The sequence below is a fragment of the Phoca vitulina genome, unplaced genomic scaffold (assembly GCF_004348235.1).
Source record: "Phoca vitulina isolate PV1807 unplaced genomic scaffold, GSC_HSeal_1.0 scaffold40, whole genome shotgun sequence".
Taxonomy (NCBI): domain Eukaryota; kingdom Metazoa; phylum Chordata; class Mammalia; order Carnivora; family Phocidae; genus Phoca; species Phoca vitulina.
Genome location: NW_022589743.1, coordinates 812,537 through 829,447, shown reverse-complemented (window position 1 = coordinate 829,447; position 16,911 = coordinate 812,537). Strand labels below are relative to the sequence as shown.

The 16,911-nt window shown below is 56.0% G+C and overlaps 1 protein-coding gene across 1 annotated transcript; it reads right to left on the bottom strand.

Annotated features, from left to right (window-relative positions):
- Nucleotides 1-671: 671 nt before the first annotated feature.
- Nucleotides 672-8,565, bottom strand: NR1D1 (nuclear receptor subfamily 1 group D member 1). The gene is made up of 8 exons (XM_032428501.1): nt 7,918-8,565; nt 4,831-5,166; nt 4,566-4,654; nt 4,341-4,485; nt 3,353-3,996; nt 2,858-3,043; nt 2,107-2,317; nt 672-1,393 (listed from the first exon to the last, which is right to left on the bottom strand). The coding sequence occupies exons 1-8, from the start codon at nt 7,946-7,948 to the stop codon at nt 1,194-1,196; spliced, it is 1,842 nt and encodes a 613-aa protein (XP_032284392.1). The 5' UTR covers nt 7,949-8,565; the 3' UTR covers nt 672-1,193.
- Nucleotides 8,566-16,911: the final 8,346 nt, after the last annotated feature.

Here is a 16,911-nt window from a genome sequence, read left to right as displayed (position 1 = left end):
GACAGGGCCCTCTCCTGGGGGCCATTGGTGCTAATGTGGGGGATGGCCTTGACGTGGGTGCTTAGCATGCCTCCCCCAGTATTGGCCCGGGGCACTAGGGCAGGTGGGGCGGGGCAGCAGGTGCAGTATTGGTGGGAGGAGGGACTGCTGGGAATGGGCCAGGCCAGGACAAGGGGGTGCCAGAGCCATGACCACTCCCCCGTGCCCACCACCCCGCCTCTCCATCTCAGTATCCCCCCCATCACTCAGAACACACATACCTCATCCAGCCTCCTCCCTGCTCAGCCTTGGGGAGGGTGGGGGTGGAGGAGCCCCTACCCCTTCCCCTGGTGGCGGGTCTACAGGGCTGGGAGAGGGCAGGGCGTGTGACACAGACACCGTCCATAAGGGGGACAGTAATTCCTGCCCCAGGAACTCCTGGGTGGGGGGAGGGGGCACTTCCCTGGAGGCGCTACTGAATGTATGAGAAGCTGGTGCTGGGGTGGGGGGAGGGGGGTCGTGGCCAGAAACAGGGAAGGAGGTAGGTTCCCCTTTCCCCAGGGAGGGGGGAGGGGGGCCGGTAGGGGTGACTTGGGGGGCTCCTACTCCTGCCCCACGTTGACAATCAGTATGTCTGTTACGTGCGATTTTTCACCCCGTTGTGTTTTGGGTCAGGATTTTAAAGAAAGATATTTTTATGGTAATTGTTGCTCGTCTATTTTACTATATATTTATGTAATAAATATATGATGAAAATAACCCCCTTGGGCACCCCCCTTAGATTTGTGTGCTGTTTCCCTGTATCCTCCCATCTGCTGGCAGAGTACCCACCCCACCAACTGACCAGATGGAGAGGTGTGCCCCAGGCTTGGCAATATTTCCACCCAGTCCCCCCAAACGAGCACACACCACAGAAGCCAGCTCAGCTGTGAACTATTGGATTTGAGACAGGAATAGAACAAATCGGGGGGCTAGAGAATAAGGTGGGGGGAGGGAAGAGTGATTTAAATAGGGGAGGCCGGGAGGGTCAGTGATGGGGGGAGGGAGGCAGTTATTTACAAGAAGGCTCGGGGGGCCAGAGGCTCATCTTGGAATATTTTATAACAATATAAATAAGATTCTGGTTTGCTTTTCCTTTTCGTCTCGTAAAGGAGAGAGAAGTGCAGAGTTCGATTCTGTACAAGGGGGCAGCGGCAGAAGGCCGGCCGGGCGGGTCACTGGGCGTCCACCCGGAAGGACAGCAGCTTCTCGGAATGCATGTTGTTCAGGGTCCGCAGGTCCGGCAGCTTGAGCAGCAGCTTGGTGAAGCGGGAAGTCTCCGAGGGCCGGTTCTTCAGCACCAGAGCCCGAAGAGCCCGCAGCAGCGTCTCCTGGAGCTGCTCCACCGAAGCGGAATTCTCCATGCCCGAGCGGTCTGTGGGGAAGACGACAGCAGTGAGGCAGGCTCCCCGAGCTCCTCTGAGGAGGAACCGGAGGAGGTCTCCGAGGAGGTCCCCGAGGAGGTCCCCGAGGAGGTCCCCGAGGAGGAGGAGGAGGACGCGGCCGCTGCCGGTGCCGCTGCTGGTGCACCCTCTCCCTGACGCCCCTCAGAGGGCCCACGGGGGGAAGGCGGAGGAGGGGAGCGCAACTCCTCCTCCCCGGCCTCTGCCCCGAGAGCAGGAGGTGGCTGAAAGCTGGGAGGGCAGGCTCAGCGGGGCTGGTCACCTCCCAGCCCACAAGGCCACTCTCCTTCCCTGAACAGGCCAAACGCATCCAGGCTCCCTTGCTTTTTGCTCTGTAGTTCCCTCTGCCCGGGATGCCCTTCCCCCTCTCTGCCTGGCAATACCTTACTTGTCCTGTGAGGCCCCACTCAAGTGTCACCTCTTTCCCCAGCTCCCCCAGGCAGAAATAGTTGTCTGTGCTTCCAAAGCCCTTGGTTCATGCTTCTACTGTGACACTGATCTCACTGTTTTATAATTAGGCGGGCATGAGTCTGTCTCCCCAGCTAGACTGTGTCTGAATCATGTCTGTACCCCCAGTGCCCGGTGCAGGGCCTGGCGTAGAGTAGGTGCTCCATAAAAGGTGTGTTGAATTGAACTGCGTCCGCCTCCTCCCCCGGGGTCAGGCTCAGGCGGGAGCTTGACCTACCTGCAGAGACAAGCACCACCGCGGTGAAGAGGCCCAGCTCCTCCTCGGTAAGCGCCAGGGAGTTGAGCTTCTCGCTGAAGTCAAACATGGCATTGAGCAGGTCCCCCATGCCCATGGCTCCGAGTTCCTGCAGGCTGTAGGTGGTGCGGCTCAGGAACATCACTGTCTGGTCCTTCACGTTGAACAGCGATGCAAAGCGCACCATCAACACCTAAGGGGGGGGTGGGGAGGACAGGGACCGTCATCCTCGGGTCGGGGGGGGGGGGGGGGGGCCGGGCAAAATTGCCCCAAAAGTTTTCCAGGGGGTTTAAGTGGTGCTGCCTTAGATTTCTCAGGAAAGAGTGGAGTTGGTTTCTGAATGGGCAGTGGGGTGGGGGTGGGGGAGAGATAGAGGGATGGCCAGCAGACCTGGATCTGAGTCTTAGCTTTGTCACTCCCCGTGACCTTGGGCAAGGTCACAAAAGTTCACCCAACTGAATTTGCTCATGCCTGGAAGGGGGTAGCAATGTGCCCGAAGGTGTTATTTTAAGGTAATGGGATGTGATTAGACCCCAGCTGAGATGACAGGAGACCCAGCCATCCCAAGGCAGGACGGGGAGGGATTCTGCCCCCTCCTTCGGCAGTCAGAGTCTGCCAAAACAGAGATACCGGAGTTCCAAAGCCTTTCAGAGCCCCTGCCTATCCCAGACACCAAGTCTTTCCACTGGATCCTTCCCAAGGTAAAGAGCAGGGAGCACAAAGGGTCACTCACCTCAAAGGTGCCAGCCTTAAGCAACGTGACCTGGTCGTGCTGAGAAAGATCACGGAAGCCAGGGATGTGCTTGGCAAACTCTACCACCTCCCGCACAGCGGGTGTGAAGCTCATGGAGAAATCCTCCCAGATCTCTTGCACGGTTCTTCCACTGCGTCCGTGTGGGTACATGTTCATGGGACACGCCTGGAGAAGGAAGGGGTTTGGGGAAGGGAGTATCAACCAGGCTGGCTCAGATGGGTTCCCCCAGCAGGGCTGGACCCCAGCTTCTGCCTGGGTTAGGGGCTGTGGCCCCGGAGGATGGGTCTTTTAGGTAAAGTAGCAATCAGGTGCCAGGTGGAGATCAGGGATTCACAGACAGAGCCCTTACTGCAGGGCTGAGCATCCTCCCCTGGCAAGAGGATATTCCTGCATTAGCGTCCAGGCACACCCAGCTGCCTTCTGCTAAATCCAGTCTCCCAGGCCCCCTGCCCACCTCACCCCCAGTGCCCTCACCAGCAGAACGTTCTTGGAGTTGCCCTGCCGTGGACTGTTGGCAGGGGCTTCACCTTCTGGGGCTGGGTACCCATGGGTGGGGCAGAGACGGTGCCCGTTGCTGTTGGGTTGCTGGCAGCTGTGGTGGGCAGGGCCAGGGGGCCAGGCGGGAGGGTAGGAGGAGGAAGCCTGGCGTAAACCATTCAGGGCCTCATTATGATGCTGGGCAGCCATGACGTTGTTGTCATTGGGGACAGGAGGGCAGCCCTGACTCTCCCAGCAGTGTGGGGTGGTGGCCGGAGGGCTGCCGGATGCATGGTTGGCATTGAAGTTGCCGGGTGAGGTGCCCAGCTTGTCGTGGGCATAGGTGAAGATTTCTCGGTGGGCCCGGGCCACCTGGGATATCACATCCTCCACCGTGGGCTCAGGACTTGGGGACCGGGGAGGCGTCAGCTGTTGTGGGAATTGGGAGAAGCCCACCAAGGGTGAGGGGGCCGGAGCGGGAGGTGGTGAGGGGCCCATGGGGCCTGGGGCCGGGTGCTGGGCGGGCGAGGTTTCCAACGGGCACTGGCTGCTCAGCTGGTTGTTGGCCAGGTTCATGGCACTCTGCATCTCGGCAAGCATCCGCTGCTTCTCTCGTTTGGGGATGCGCCCGAAGCGCACAGCTGTGGCGGGATGAGAGCAGCGTCAGGAAGTTCTCATACACGCTCACGTGCTTCTCTTCCTTCCTTCCTCCTGAAAGGGCAAGGCCCTCAAGGCTTGGGGTTCCACATCAAAACCAGAACCAAGGCCACGCCCACTGAGGGGGGTTTTCCAAGTAGGGAAGGAGCTAACAGGAGAGAAGTGTGTTTACCCGAGAGGATGAAAGATGGGCGTCCCCGACGCAAAGGAGCCTCACAGTATGACGGGTCTCCGTTGGGACATTTTAAAGGGAGGGATGAACTCAGGAACTTTGGGTGGAAGGGGGGGGCGTGGGGGGGATGCTTGTGGGGCAACGGTGCCGCCCTACCGTCTCGAGACATGCCCACGGAGAGACACTTCTTGAAGCGACACTGCTGGCAGCGGTTCCGATTGATGCGGACAATGGAGCAATTCTCGTTCTTCAGACACCTTTTGTACTGGATGTTCTGCTGGATGCTCCGACGGAAAAAGCCCTGGGAGGACAGGGGCAGCTAGTGAGCATCTCTGTCCGGGCCAGGCCTGCGCGCCCGCCCTTACCCCCACCCCGCCTCACCTTGCAGCCCTCACAGGCATGCACGCCATAGTGGAAGCCCGAGGCCACGTCCCCGCACACTTTACACAGGAGCACCATGCCATTCAGCTCTGTGGGAAGAGAGAGGCCGCGGCTGAGCAGGAGGGCCGTCTGAGCAGCCAGAGATGGCTGGACAGCGGTTGGTGCAACTCTAGGAGAAAGCCCCCGCGAATAACGGTGTCACGGGAACGCCAAGTCCCAACCTAGGCCTGGCCGCTTTCCCCAGATCAGCTGGAAATTTACGCACTGGTGATGTTGCTGGTGCTCTTGCTGGGGGACACTCGGCTGCTATCTTCCAGGGCCACTTGTAGACCCCCTGGGGGGCTCCCATTATAGAAGGAGGAGGAGGACGATGATGAGGAAGATGAAGAAGGGGAGCCATCATCACTTAAGCTGGGTGGAATGCTCCCAAAGGAGCGAGCTGGGTCCTGGGTGAGGGAGCCCGTGGGTGACGGTGGGAAGTAGGCAGGGCAGCCTTGAGTCAGGGACTGGAAGCTGCCATTTGAGCTGTCGCTGTAGAGAGACTCAGGGCTGGTGCGGCTTGGGGAGGAGCCGCTGGAGCCAATGTAGGTGATGACACCACCTGGCAGGAGAACACAAGGGAAGGGGGTGTCAGCCGCCAAATATCTTTGGTCCCAGGGCACCACTCTGCTCATCCCCCCCCCCACCTTCCTCTCCCAAACACTGCTGGATGCTCAGAAGTTAACCATGTGGAACCCTGAATCTTGGGAGTCCCAGGAAGAGCCGCAGTGAGCAACTCCCCAACACGTACCAGACATAACATGGCCAACCAACACCCCAAGACCCTTTGCAGGGCACATTCAGCTTCTGCCTTGGGTGTGAGGTGCCTCCCTAGAGGCAGGACCTCTGCAGGCATCTCACGTATGTACCCCCCCGACCCCTGCCCCGGACGCCTTCCCTGGGAATATCGCCTGCAGCTAATGATTGAGTTGTCAGAGGCAGACCTGACAATGGGATGAGCCTTTGAGACCCATTCAGAATGCCCAGTTTCCCCTACCCCCCCCCCAAAAAAACCAGCTGCCAATGTTAACACCAAGACCATTCCAGGGATGAGACTATGGAGGGCCAGCTAGCCAACACTGACGAGAGTAGAGGTCTTAACAAGAGTAAGCCAGTCACATTCCCCCAAAACTGGAAGACATATTCTCCCAAGATACTGAAGGTACTGAACCTGCCCAGGCTGGTTCCCCTGGCCTCCAAGAGCAAGAGTCAGAGCGGATTCTCCCTCCGAGTCCAGGAAAGACTTAGCAGTGCACATTGCGGGAGGTGGACATGAAAAAAAAAATTGTCCAGCCTAAGGCTTTGGAAATTCCCTTCTAGATCTCTCAGCCTGGTGACAATGACCTTGGCTCTCCAGCCATTTAGGGACTTTGGCCCTCTGGTTACATTGCCAACCAGGTGGCTGTGTTCCCGTGGTATTAGGAGGAGAAAAGGTGACCTGCCTGCCACACCTTTGCCAGGCACCTAGCTTGGCCTGCCACAGGAGGGGTGGGAGAAGGGAGGAGACACGTGTGAGCCGACACAAGCCATGTCACCGTGTATCCAGAGGCACATGTCTTGCTCACCCACTGACACACACTGAGCTGGGCAGGGCAACCTTAAAATAGCTCAAGGTTGGTCAGGGTGAACCCAGTTCCCAGTAAAATAGTTGCACAACAGATCAGCTCCTACAGTTTCAGGGTTCAGGTGGGAGGGGAAATGGGATATTATTTGGTGGTAAATGAACCTGACCTAATTCACCCATCCCCCAAAAGGGAGTAAGACCTTCATCCAAAGATAATCCGAACCTGGAAGTGAGGGGCATGCCCAAAAGAGTCTAGTTCTAGATTTAGATCTATCACAACCAACTTGATTTGTGACCTAGAGGAAATTAACTCCCCTCCCTGGGTCTGTTTTCCTTTCTGTAAAGAGAAAAAAAAAAGGAAAAAAAGGTGAAAGCTTCAGTTACGATTCTGGGATGTAGCTGTTCTGGGGAAGTCCTTCGTGACAAACTGCTGCTTGCTTGGTGGGGGTGGGGAGTAAGACAGTGTTTGCAGGACTAAGGAAAGAGATGCTCCAGGAACAGCAAGAATTTGGAACGCGGCGAAACTGAGTCTAAAGGCAGTAAAGTGAAGTAGGTGCAAACAGAATAAAAAGGAAAAGAACGAGGAGAAGGGTGGCTAGATGTGAGGTACCATTGAGGAGTGTAAACATGAGGCCACGAGAGGTCACGGATGGCTCCATCTTACTCTGCTTCGGTGATGGGGAGAAAGGGGGCCCCAGGCAGGCGGACAGGAAAAGGAGGCAGGCGGGGGCGGTGAGTCAGCCCAGCTTCACCCAGATCTTGGCGGGGCGGGGCGGGAGCCGGGCCCTCAGCCGGCCTCACGTCCCCACTCCACGTGTGCCTCCTGCACGTGGCTCCCCAACGAGGAACCCCGGAACTCGGGGCCCCGCCCTCTCCCCTTCCCGTCAATCGGGAGCAGCAGCCCCGCCCCCGTCCCGCCCCTCCCGGGCCTCCGGGTCCTGGGCTGGGCCCCAAACGCCAGCCGGGCCGGGGCAACTGAGGGGAGGAGAGAAGGGAACACGCGTTGCCGGGGCGACCCGGGGGGGCGGAGCTCATTATGTAACGGGGCCGGAAGGCAACGACCAATGGGGTGGCGGCCACGGCTTCTGCTGAATGAAAACAAACGCAGCACGTGGGCCCGACTCCGCAGCCATGTGAGCCCTCCGGGCCTCCCGGTCGCTGTGGGTGTCCTCCCTGGGGCAGGGCACCACTCTGCTGGCGCCTCAAGTGCCGCTCCCTACTGTCACTGAGGATTCCCCAGTGAGATCCGACCCATTCCCCCCAGTCCCTCCCGCCTGGAGCCCCTATCGCCCCACTGCTTCTCAGGTTCCCTTGAGCTTGCAGGAACTAGGGGAGGAGGAAGAGAAGAAGGAGAGGGGTCCTCTTTCCGAGAAAGCCAGGCATGCCACAGCTGCAGCGAGGGGGGAGGGGGAGGTAGGGGCGTTTGGGGCTCTGCTCCAAAGCTCCCAGTCCCTCAAAACTGTGCATCTTACCACACGTACCCGCTCTCCATTACCTCCTGCCCGGGATCCGAGTCTTTCGGGCTAAAAGGAGCTTTGGGACTCTGAGAGGTGGTGGTGGGGCGCCTCTGGGCGCATTCCCAGGACGAACAACTCGCTCTTGAAATCCCAGCCTATGGTCCCCATTATGCTAGCAAATCCCCGGGCCGAGGGAGTCCCCAGTCCCTTACAAAGTTCCTCTTGTTCTAAGGCATATATGGAAGTGAGGAGACAGTGACAAAGAATGATGATAGTAAAGGAACCCCGGTACCTGTGTTATTGTTGGAGTCCAGGGTCGTCATGTCTTCACCGGCTGAGAGCGGTCATTCAAACTGGACCTTGACACAAACTGGAGGTTGCAATTGCCGCTGTCGCCCCCTGGGCAGTGACTGAGGGCGGGGAATGGACCCCGCGGATCACAAGCAGGATCCGAGGCACCCTGCAGCAAGGTCTCAGGGTGGCCGGACTGCAGCCCTGCAGAAGGGTAGGACGCAGAGGCAACGGAGGTCTGCTTTGCATGGGAAGAGCAGAGTGTGGGGGAGGGGGGAAATCAGCCTGCTGTAGTTCTGGCTGGAAGGTAGCAAGGAGGGTCGGGTCTCTGCAGTGCACGGGGTGCCACTGCCTGACGGCTTCACAGCGCTGCAGGGTAGCGAATCTGGAGCTCCCGGTGCAAAAGTCCCAGAGGGAGAGAGGATGCAGTCAGGAAGTAAGTAGGTGATGGGGAGAAAGGGGGCACCCAGGCGCAAAGAAGCGAGACGTGTGCCCTGCTACGTTCCCTCGGCAGCAATATTTCACTCTGCCAATCTCAGCCGCCTTTTGCCCCAGCCTTTTTCCCTGGGACAGAGGGCTCTGCGCAGGCGCCAGCAACCCAGGGTTCCCGGGCCGCACGCGGCACTGGAGCAGGTACCATGTGATCCCAGGGAGCGCCTCGTGCCCCAGTGACACACTTTTCCAGCAGCAGGCACGTTGAGCTCCGTGCGCCTGCGTAACGCTAAGCCTGTCGGGATTTGTAGTCCACTGGCAAAGTGGGCGGACTGCGTTTATTTCCCCCTTTCTGCCTTGCAAAAGCCGTTGCTGGGGCCGGGGAGGAGCTAAGAGCCGAATGGGGTGGGGTGCACTGAAAAGTCAGGGTGGCGTGTTTGGAAAGCCTGTATGGCAGAGGCATGTGAATTCCTGGGGAGGGACTGGCCAGCTTGGCTGCTCCCTGGGAGATCAAAGCTAACAGGCTCTTTCTGCAAACCTTGCAAACGTGAGGGCTTCACGTGATTGCAGGACTGACCTCGCCTTGAGGTTCCTGGTGACACAGGGAGAGATGACAAGTAGCGGGGGGAGATATCCCCAGAGTAAGGAACTTAAGCTGAGTTTCTGCTGCAGGGCCAAGTCCTGAGACCAAAAGGAAATGTGACCCCTTTTCCCTTCTAGTCTCCTTAGGGAGAACACCCCTAGGGAAAGGAGTTGTTGCCATGGGGGTGACGTTGTCCCTAGGGACTCCCTGTTTGCTTGTATGACACCACCCCACTCATTTGAGGTGACTTTGCGGTGAGTCATTTCCCTTTGTCTGGGAAATAAAAAAGACCAGGGAGGGGAACTTCATGGTGAAAGTGCTTTGAGGTCCTAAAGTAATGGGGCCAAAGGTGAGGCAGGGGTCTGGGGGCAGAGTGACACCCCATCCCCCCACCACCAATGCTTGAGTGCAGCATGTAGATCCCACAGAAGGGAACTCAGAAGGGAACTTGAAGATCACCTTAACCCCTGCCCCCTTTCCTCAGTATCCTTTCCTTGGTAAGAAGAAAATGAGGCCTAGAAGAAGTGGGTGGCCCAAGGTCAGACATTCATTCCTAGTTCCCTCCGCCCACCCTAAACAGCAGGGAGATGGGCAGACATGCAAGGGAAACACCGACCAGGGGTTAGAAACAGCCAGCTCTCCCTTCAGAGCAGCAATTATCCCACTGGTGGAAATGGGTCTCTCCTGCTCGAGGACTTGGGACTGTGGGGAGAGATGGGGCCTCTTCTTCAAGCAGCCAAGTGAGCCTGAGCCACCTGCTGCTTCCTGCTAATTCCTCCTTGTCCCATCGCTTCTAGGGAGGTTTTTGTTTTTGTTTTTGTTTCCCTGCACAGGAAGCCCTTCCCCACTTGTTCACAGACAGCTCCTGGGGCAGCACTGAGGGATGCCTGGAAACATGACAGTCACCAGAGAGGTGGAAAAAAGGAGGAGTGTGGGCACCAAGGAAGGAGGAACCTGGGTAGTGAGGAAGCGCGCGAACCAAGAGAGGACAGTGAGGTTGACTGAGAGGAGGTGACTGAGTAGCTGGCTTGACCACTGACCCTCTGACTCCCAGGAGATGTGCTCCCTCAAATGGGCTCCTTAGAATAGTCTGGACTTCAGCTTTATGCCCCCGCCCCCAGGCTCCATGTTGGCCCAGGGCTGGGAAGCTGTAGCCCAGCGAGCCTGGGAGGGCCTGGGAGGGGCTAGGACAAACAAGGAAAGAGGCTTTTCAGGAAAAACTTGGTTCTGACCTCAGCCTTCTCCCCTCCCCCTCCTGCTGGGCTCTGGAGGGAATGCTGGGAGGTGAGCTGCTGTGTCCAGTACTGCATGCTCTCTGTGCTCTTCCTGGCTCTTCCTCATGGCCAGGGCCAGGGCTCAGGTATCTGCCAGGGCTGGATTCAAGATCAGGGCCCTTGGCGTGACCTCTAGTGCCCCACCAGCCCCAGCACCCACACCAGCACACTCCCCTTAGTTGTCCTGGACCCTCCCTGAGGCCCACAGCTCTGTTCATTGCTCATGATTCTGTCCACCCCCTGTTCTACTTGTTGCTCTTTTTCCCTATAGGGAAAGGGCCAAGGGTCAAGAATCTCTCCCTGAGTTTGCAGCCAGGGAGAGGGAAGAGGAAGCAAAGGCAGGGAGAGCTGAAATTCAGTCAGCCTAACTCTTGGCAAGGAGCTGGGTTGTTTTGCAGTCTGAGTGAGGTATGAAGGCGGAGGCTGGGAGGGAGGAAGCAAAGGGGAGGGGGTTACCTCTGCTCCCTCCTTCCCCTGCAGCACTTCTTATAGGGCCCCCCCCTTTTTTTTCCCTGACAAAGAAGTAACTTTGGGATCTTTCTTCTACAATTGGAGGGAAAGATATAGAAGAATGAAGAGGCAGGACTCTTTCTTGGCTCCAGAAGCTTCTAGTCTATCCACCCCATTCCTTCTACTACCAGCAGCTACTGGCAGAAGGACAGAGACCTATGGGACCCAGAGCCACCAAAGGGAGGGGGGAAAAGGCTGAGTAGTCTGGCCTTTGGGGACCTGGACTGGAATCTAGCTTTGGCCTCTCTTTGACCTCAACCTTGACCTTAAGACAACAGGTGCAATTCAACACAGACTCCCACCTCTCCTGACAGCTGGACATTCCAGTTCACTTCTATACACACACACACACACACACACACACACACACACCCCGTTCCTCCTATAGCCAAATTCAGCCCAAGAAGGAACTGGACTCTTAATAAACAGTGCTCAGCTTAGAACCGTATGGAATGGATGCACATCCAAGACCTGGCACAGCAAGGCACAGCCCAGGCTCCATGTTGCACACACTTCTTTCTACTCAGATTCCTCAGAGTCTGAGGACTGACCTCACTATTGTGGGACAGGGTTGGATCATGTGTGTTTCCAAATATGTCTTTAAATTCTCCTGGATTTCTTTGGACAGCACAGATAAAGCAGGGGAAGGAAAGGGATCAAGAGCTCTAAATTCTAGTCAGAGTATGCATATGATCGTAAGAGTGAGAGACTGCGTGTGTGGATGTGTGTAAAAGGTATGAGTGTGCACAGATGTGTGTGTTTGATCCAGGATCTAAGCTCCTTGCCAGTGTGTTGTTCTGGGTAATAGGGCAACGCCCTGGGCAAATCCTGGGTGGCCTAAATCTTGGGCTGACTGCTTGACTGACTGACTGACTGACTGACTGACTGACTGACTGAGGGTGGGTCCTTGCTGGAAACCAGGTCAGGCTTCAGCCTTCTCTTCCCCCTCCTTTCTCACCAAGCAAATCATTGCCCAGGGGACTAACCTCCCTGCCCAGGTGATGCAAACCTGGGTCAGAAACCCTGGGGATGCTCCAGAATCAGGGAAGCAGCCCTGTGCCTGGGAGAGATTCATGCCTTGCCCTCCTAGATTCTTCTCCTATTCTCTAAAGGGCCAGCTGGCTTTCCTTCACCCACCCAAAGCGTTGATGTCTTGGGGAGAATTTCAAGAACATACCACAGGAGGGCCCAAGTCTGAGCTGATTTGTTCTTTGGGGGAGCTGGAGAAAGAGAGGGTGAAGCATGGTCTAGGGCTGAGTTCCACAGACGTGTTTTTGCCTCAGATTCTATTCCTACCTCACTACTCCTTTCTCCAAGGAAAGGAAATAACAAGCATGTATTAAGTACCAACTGTATGCCAGGCTCTGGGCTAAGTGGTTTACATATATTATCTAATTTAATATCCATAACAACACTATGCTGCAGGTCTCATTCTCCTTTTAGAGATAGGGAACCTGAGACTTTGAGATGTTTGTTAGCTTGCCCGGGATGCGGCAGAGGCTGGGCGGTTTGTCTTGAAGCTGTCCTTGAAGTGAAGCACTGAAGATTGAGAAGACATCGCATCAAAAAGCGGTGGAGTCAGTGGAGATTTTGGAGGGGCTAAAGCTCCCCCAGCTATCTCTTGGGACTACCCCTGTCAACGTCACAGTGAAAACAGGAGTGTTGGGAATCCGACCCCAGGTCTGAGGGTACAGCTGTTTCTACTAGCAAGACTGTCCATCTTGGAGAAAATGATCACTTCGACTGAAACACCAAAACCTCTGAGCAGCCATCTCGTCCTGGTGTTTCCTAAGCAATAATGCTGCTTGGAAGGGTGGCGCGTCAACAAGAAGAGAGGAGCCTAAAGCACCCCTACCCCTGTCCCCACAGGTACCTCACCTTCCCAGGCCCACATTTCCTCTTCCTTATCCTCTCCCCTATCTCCGTCCCACATTCCCCTTGTGCGGTTGTAAAGGGAGCGGGGGGCCAGGAGAGGGTGCAAGAAACACATAGCAAACTCATGTCCACAGAGACCCCTCCAGAGGTGGCAGCAGGCATCTGAACCCTCTTCTCCCCCTCTGACTTTGGGATCCACAGCTGGTGACAAGGGGAGGGGGCAGGTAGGTCAGGGCCCTTTAAAGCACCATGGTGCTTCCTTGAGGAGATGTATTAACGGACTGGTTCCTATGACTTCACATGGTGACAGATGGTAGCTATGCTTATTGTGGTGAGCGTTTTGTAAGGTATGTAAATGTTGAATCACTATGTTGTAAAAAATAATAATAATAAATAAAATAAAAACGTTTAATTAAAAAAATGAAAAAGAACGGATTCGTTCAACGAGAGTAGGGAGGGCCCCTAAAGTTGTGTACGAAGCCCTAAGGAAACAACATCTTACCTCCCCCGTGTACCTGCTTGAGCAATGTGCACCTCTAAGTACAGCCCTTCTAAAGCCATCCACCATCCTAGGCCAACGCTTCTTCAGCAGATGCTTTGGGGAACCAGAAAGAGGTCCCCCTTTTAGAGGCCAGGATCCCACTCACATCACAGGATCCAGGAGGTACATGGACTGTCCTTGGCAGTGGAAGACTAAGTCTCAGATCACCCTCTTTCTGGCATGGGGTTCCTCCCCCCGGGTTGGGGGTGTGGCATCCAGCACATGCTATGCCAAGGCCATGCTGTCCAACCTTTGCTACGCTGCTGCTGGAGCCTACTGGTGGTTTTGTCTTCCAGGCCTGGCAAAGGCCCGTTGTCTGTCCTTGAGCCTCTGTAGGACTGAGATGCAGGGGAGTGTGTGGGGAGTGAAGGGGTACCTGCGGTGCCTGCCTCTGTTTCCACCTCTTACCATAAGCTCTAGGTTGAACCCTCTCCTTATCCCCATTCCTTGGGCCTCTGCAGATCTCCTCGTAGTTGCCTGGGGAGGCCAGAGGCTCATGACAGTCCTCGTGAGCAGGACGGACCTCGGAGGAACCATGGCCTGGGCAGACATTAGGGGCCCTGTGTGTCGCTTCTGGGAGGCTTACATAAACACTGGCTGGGATGGGGAGGGAAAGGAGGGGTGCAATGGGCTGCCCAGGAAAAAAAGCATCCCCCGCCCCTCCAAGCTCAGCCTGCATGGAAAGAAGGAAAGAAGCTCATTTTTCCCTCCTCCCATCCCTCTCCCCTGGTCTGCAGCTGTGAGTTGGGCCGGAAACACTGCAGTATCTTGGGGGAGGGGGGGCAGGAGAAGGAGAGAGAGAGAGACAGGATGCGACTTTGACTTCGCAAATTTGGGATCCCCCCCTTCTTCTAAATTGGGGGGGGTAAAGGGGGGAGAAGCAATTTGCCAAAGAGATTTTCAATGCCACAGGAAGGAGCTTTGGCTCATTAGAATGCACAGTTTGCACCCTGAAAAAAAAATCTGTGCTGGTTGCAAAAATGCAGACGTGTGTAGGGGCCCAGCAGAGATTAAAAAAAAAAAAAAAAAAAAAAAGCGCTAGCTCTGCAATGCAGGATCTGCGAAGTTTTGGTGCGATGAGGAAATGTGGGTCGTGCTCGTTTCGTTTGCTTGTTCCTGCTAACCTACTGTCCGCCTGACTCCAGCACGGTCTCACATCCCAGCAAGTGGCACTGCTGCTCAGAAACGGGGTCAGGGGCGGGGGGTGGGGGGGTGGGGAGGTGGCCTGAGCAGAGGGCTGCAGTGGGGGTCTGGGGTTAGAGTGCTGAGAGACGGACTCCATGGGTCTGGGAGGGCCAGGTGGATGGGAGGGGACACTTCCATGAGGGATGGAGGCTGAGCTTGCCTTTCAAACTAGCGTTTGTTCTCCAGCTGGACCGGGGTTAGTGCGAAGTTCCTCCAGATCCCCCCACCCCCCACCCCACCCTCAGCCCCTCCCTATCCCCAATTGGCAGAGGGACTTTCCTTTTCCTGTCCCACAGACCACTGCTGCAAGAAACAACCCTGGCTTCTTGTCCCTGACCCCACAAATCCCTGAACTCTCCTTGTTCTAATCCCGGAATGGGCACTTGCTGCGTCTCTGTGTGGCATCCTCCTTCCTAGAAAGAGGGGGCCAGACAGCCTGATTTGGGGAGCCCAGGCTGCAGGGAAACCAAGTCTTGGCTCCGGGCTGACATTGACACATCAACTCCAGTCCAGGGCTAGGGGCGGCCATCCTGTGCTCTTGGCTTGGGAAGGCCCTTTGTTCATACGGGCCTAGGGCTCTGGGCCTATAAACGCCACTGGGTTGCCTGGGAGGAGACTATGCCTGGGAAAACCATGTTTCTTTCCTGCGTATTTGCTCCCCCAGTGGTTCAGGAGAGACAAAAGGAGACAGAAGCAGGATAAAGAGCCTGGGGATAGGGAGAAGGGAGCCTAGTGCCCTTTTGCTCCTTCCCCATCTTTCCTCCTGTTTCTCTGGCCTGGGGAGGCCGGGCCGAGCGTGTTTGTGCCGGGCCGCGGCTCACGCGGGCTGCCCGGGGTCACATGGCCTGGGCATGTGCAGCCTGCTCCATTTCTACCACAACAACTCGCTCATAAACAGCCCGGCTGCTGCGGCGGTGGCGGAGACATGTGCAAGCGAGGGGGTGGGGCACGTGGCCCTGCCCGAGCCAAGGGAAGGCTCTCCGCTCCGCACCGCCTCTCCCCTCCCCAGGCTGGCGCTGCCTCGCCACAGGAAATTCCTAGTGCTCCTTTGCTGCTGCTGCAAAACATGTTTTTGGGAAGTGACTTTCAACAAGGATGGAGTCCATGGGCTGTTTTAAATGACATAGAAGAGATCATCAGTCCGTCCCCGACTTCTGCGGCCCTTGCCCTATCTTAGATCCCTATCCACGTTGGGGTGGAGGGCTGAGCAGGGGTCATGTTTCCAATTCTCACCTGTTTCTTCCTCTTAAACTATGTAATATTGGAACCAATCGGGTCCCCATGGCGAGCATTAGGGTAAGGGGCTGTGCTTCCCTAACACCGTGGTTCTCGGGATGCGCTGGTGGCCCCAGGATTAGGAGGGGGGTCAGCATCACCTGGGCACCTGTTAGACAAACTGTCAGGTCCCAGCCCAGGCCTGCTGAATCAGAAACTGTGGCAGTACAGCCCAGCCCTGCAGGGGATTCAGATGCATGCTGAGGTGAGCATGCTGCTCTGAGGTGTTGTTCCCTAGCAATCAGTCCTGCAGGGTCTAGCCCAAGATCTGGGGAATGCCCCCCTTTCCCTTTTGTGCTTTTTCAGCTAGGTTTAGCCAGAGAGCACAACCAGATTTGGTTTGACTCAGTGTAAAAAGCATTTATCAAGTGACTACTGTGTGCAAGGATTCTGGAAATGAGAGCAGACAAGTAGTGGGAGGATGAGTGACTGAGATCTGAAAAGGGAGAGGAAGGTACTGGGGAAGAATAAAGGAAGTGAAGGCTAGGGTCATAATTATTTATCCTTTCTTCATCTTACCTACTTTTCATCCTGTAACTGAGACTCCTATTAGAACAGTTGATTGTGGGGGCGCCTGGGTGGCTCAGTCGTTAAGCGTCTGCCTTCGGCTCAGGTCGTGATCCCGGGGTCCTGGGATTGAGCCCCACATTGGGCTCTCTGCTCCTTGGGAAGCCTGCTTCTTCCTCTCCCACTCCCCCTCCTTGTGTTCCCTCTCTCGCTGTGTCTCTCACTGTCAAATAAATAAAATCTTTAAAAAAAAAAAAAAAAGAACAGTTGATTGTGGGGGTGCCTGAGTGGCTCAGTCGGTTAAGCATCTGCCTTCAGCTCAGGTCATGATCCCAGGGTCCTGGGATGGAGCCCTGCATTGGGCTCTCTGTTCAGCGGGCAGCCTGCTTCTCCCTCTCCTCCTGGCTTGTGCTCTCTCTCATTATGTCTGTCTCTCTCTCTCTCAAAAAAAAAAAAAAAAAAAATCTTAAAAAAACCCCAAAACCAACCAGTTGATTGTGGCTTAAATTGTTTTGAGGCTGGAGGTAAAAACTGGTCCCTTGTCTATTTTTCCTGACCATGGGAACCCCAAGCTAGTTAGAGCCATAGGTCCCTGACTCCCCATGCATAACTAAGAGAATATGAACACCATGCACATAAGTGCACACATGCACACACCCTCCTTGGGATCTCAGAGACAGGGGTAGGGAGAGCCAAGAAAAGGAATGAGGTCCCAGAGGGTTGGAAGTACCCCAGGCAAAATGACTTTAACAGATAACAAGCAGGAAAAGTCTTTCAATGGGGGAGGGTGGGGACAACTCTGGCCTACTCTAG

Excerpts from the sequence above, each read along its gene's own strand:
- NR1D1 (XM_032428501.1), bottom strand. The coding sequence starts at position 7,948 with ATGACGACCCTGGACTCCAACAATAACACAG. Across the intron at positions 4,655-4,830 it reads GAGCACCAGCAACATCACCA|AGCTGAATGGCATGGTGCTC; the intron begins GTGCGTAAATTT and ends CTCTTCCCACAG. Across the intron at positions 4,486-4,565 it reads ATGCCTGTGAGGGCTGCAAG|GGCTTTTTCCGTCGGAGCAT; the intron begins GTGAGGCGGGGT and ends CTGTCCTCCCAG.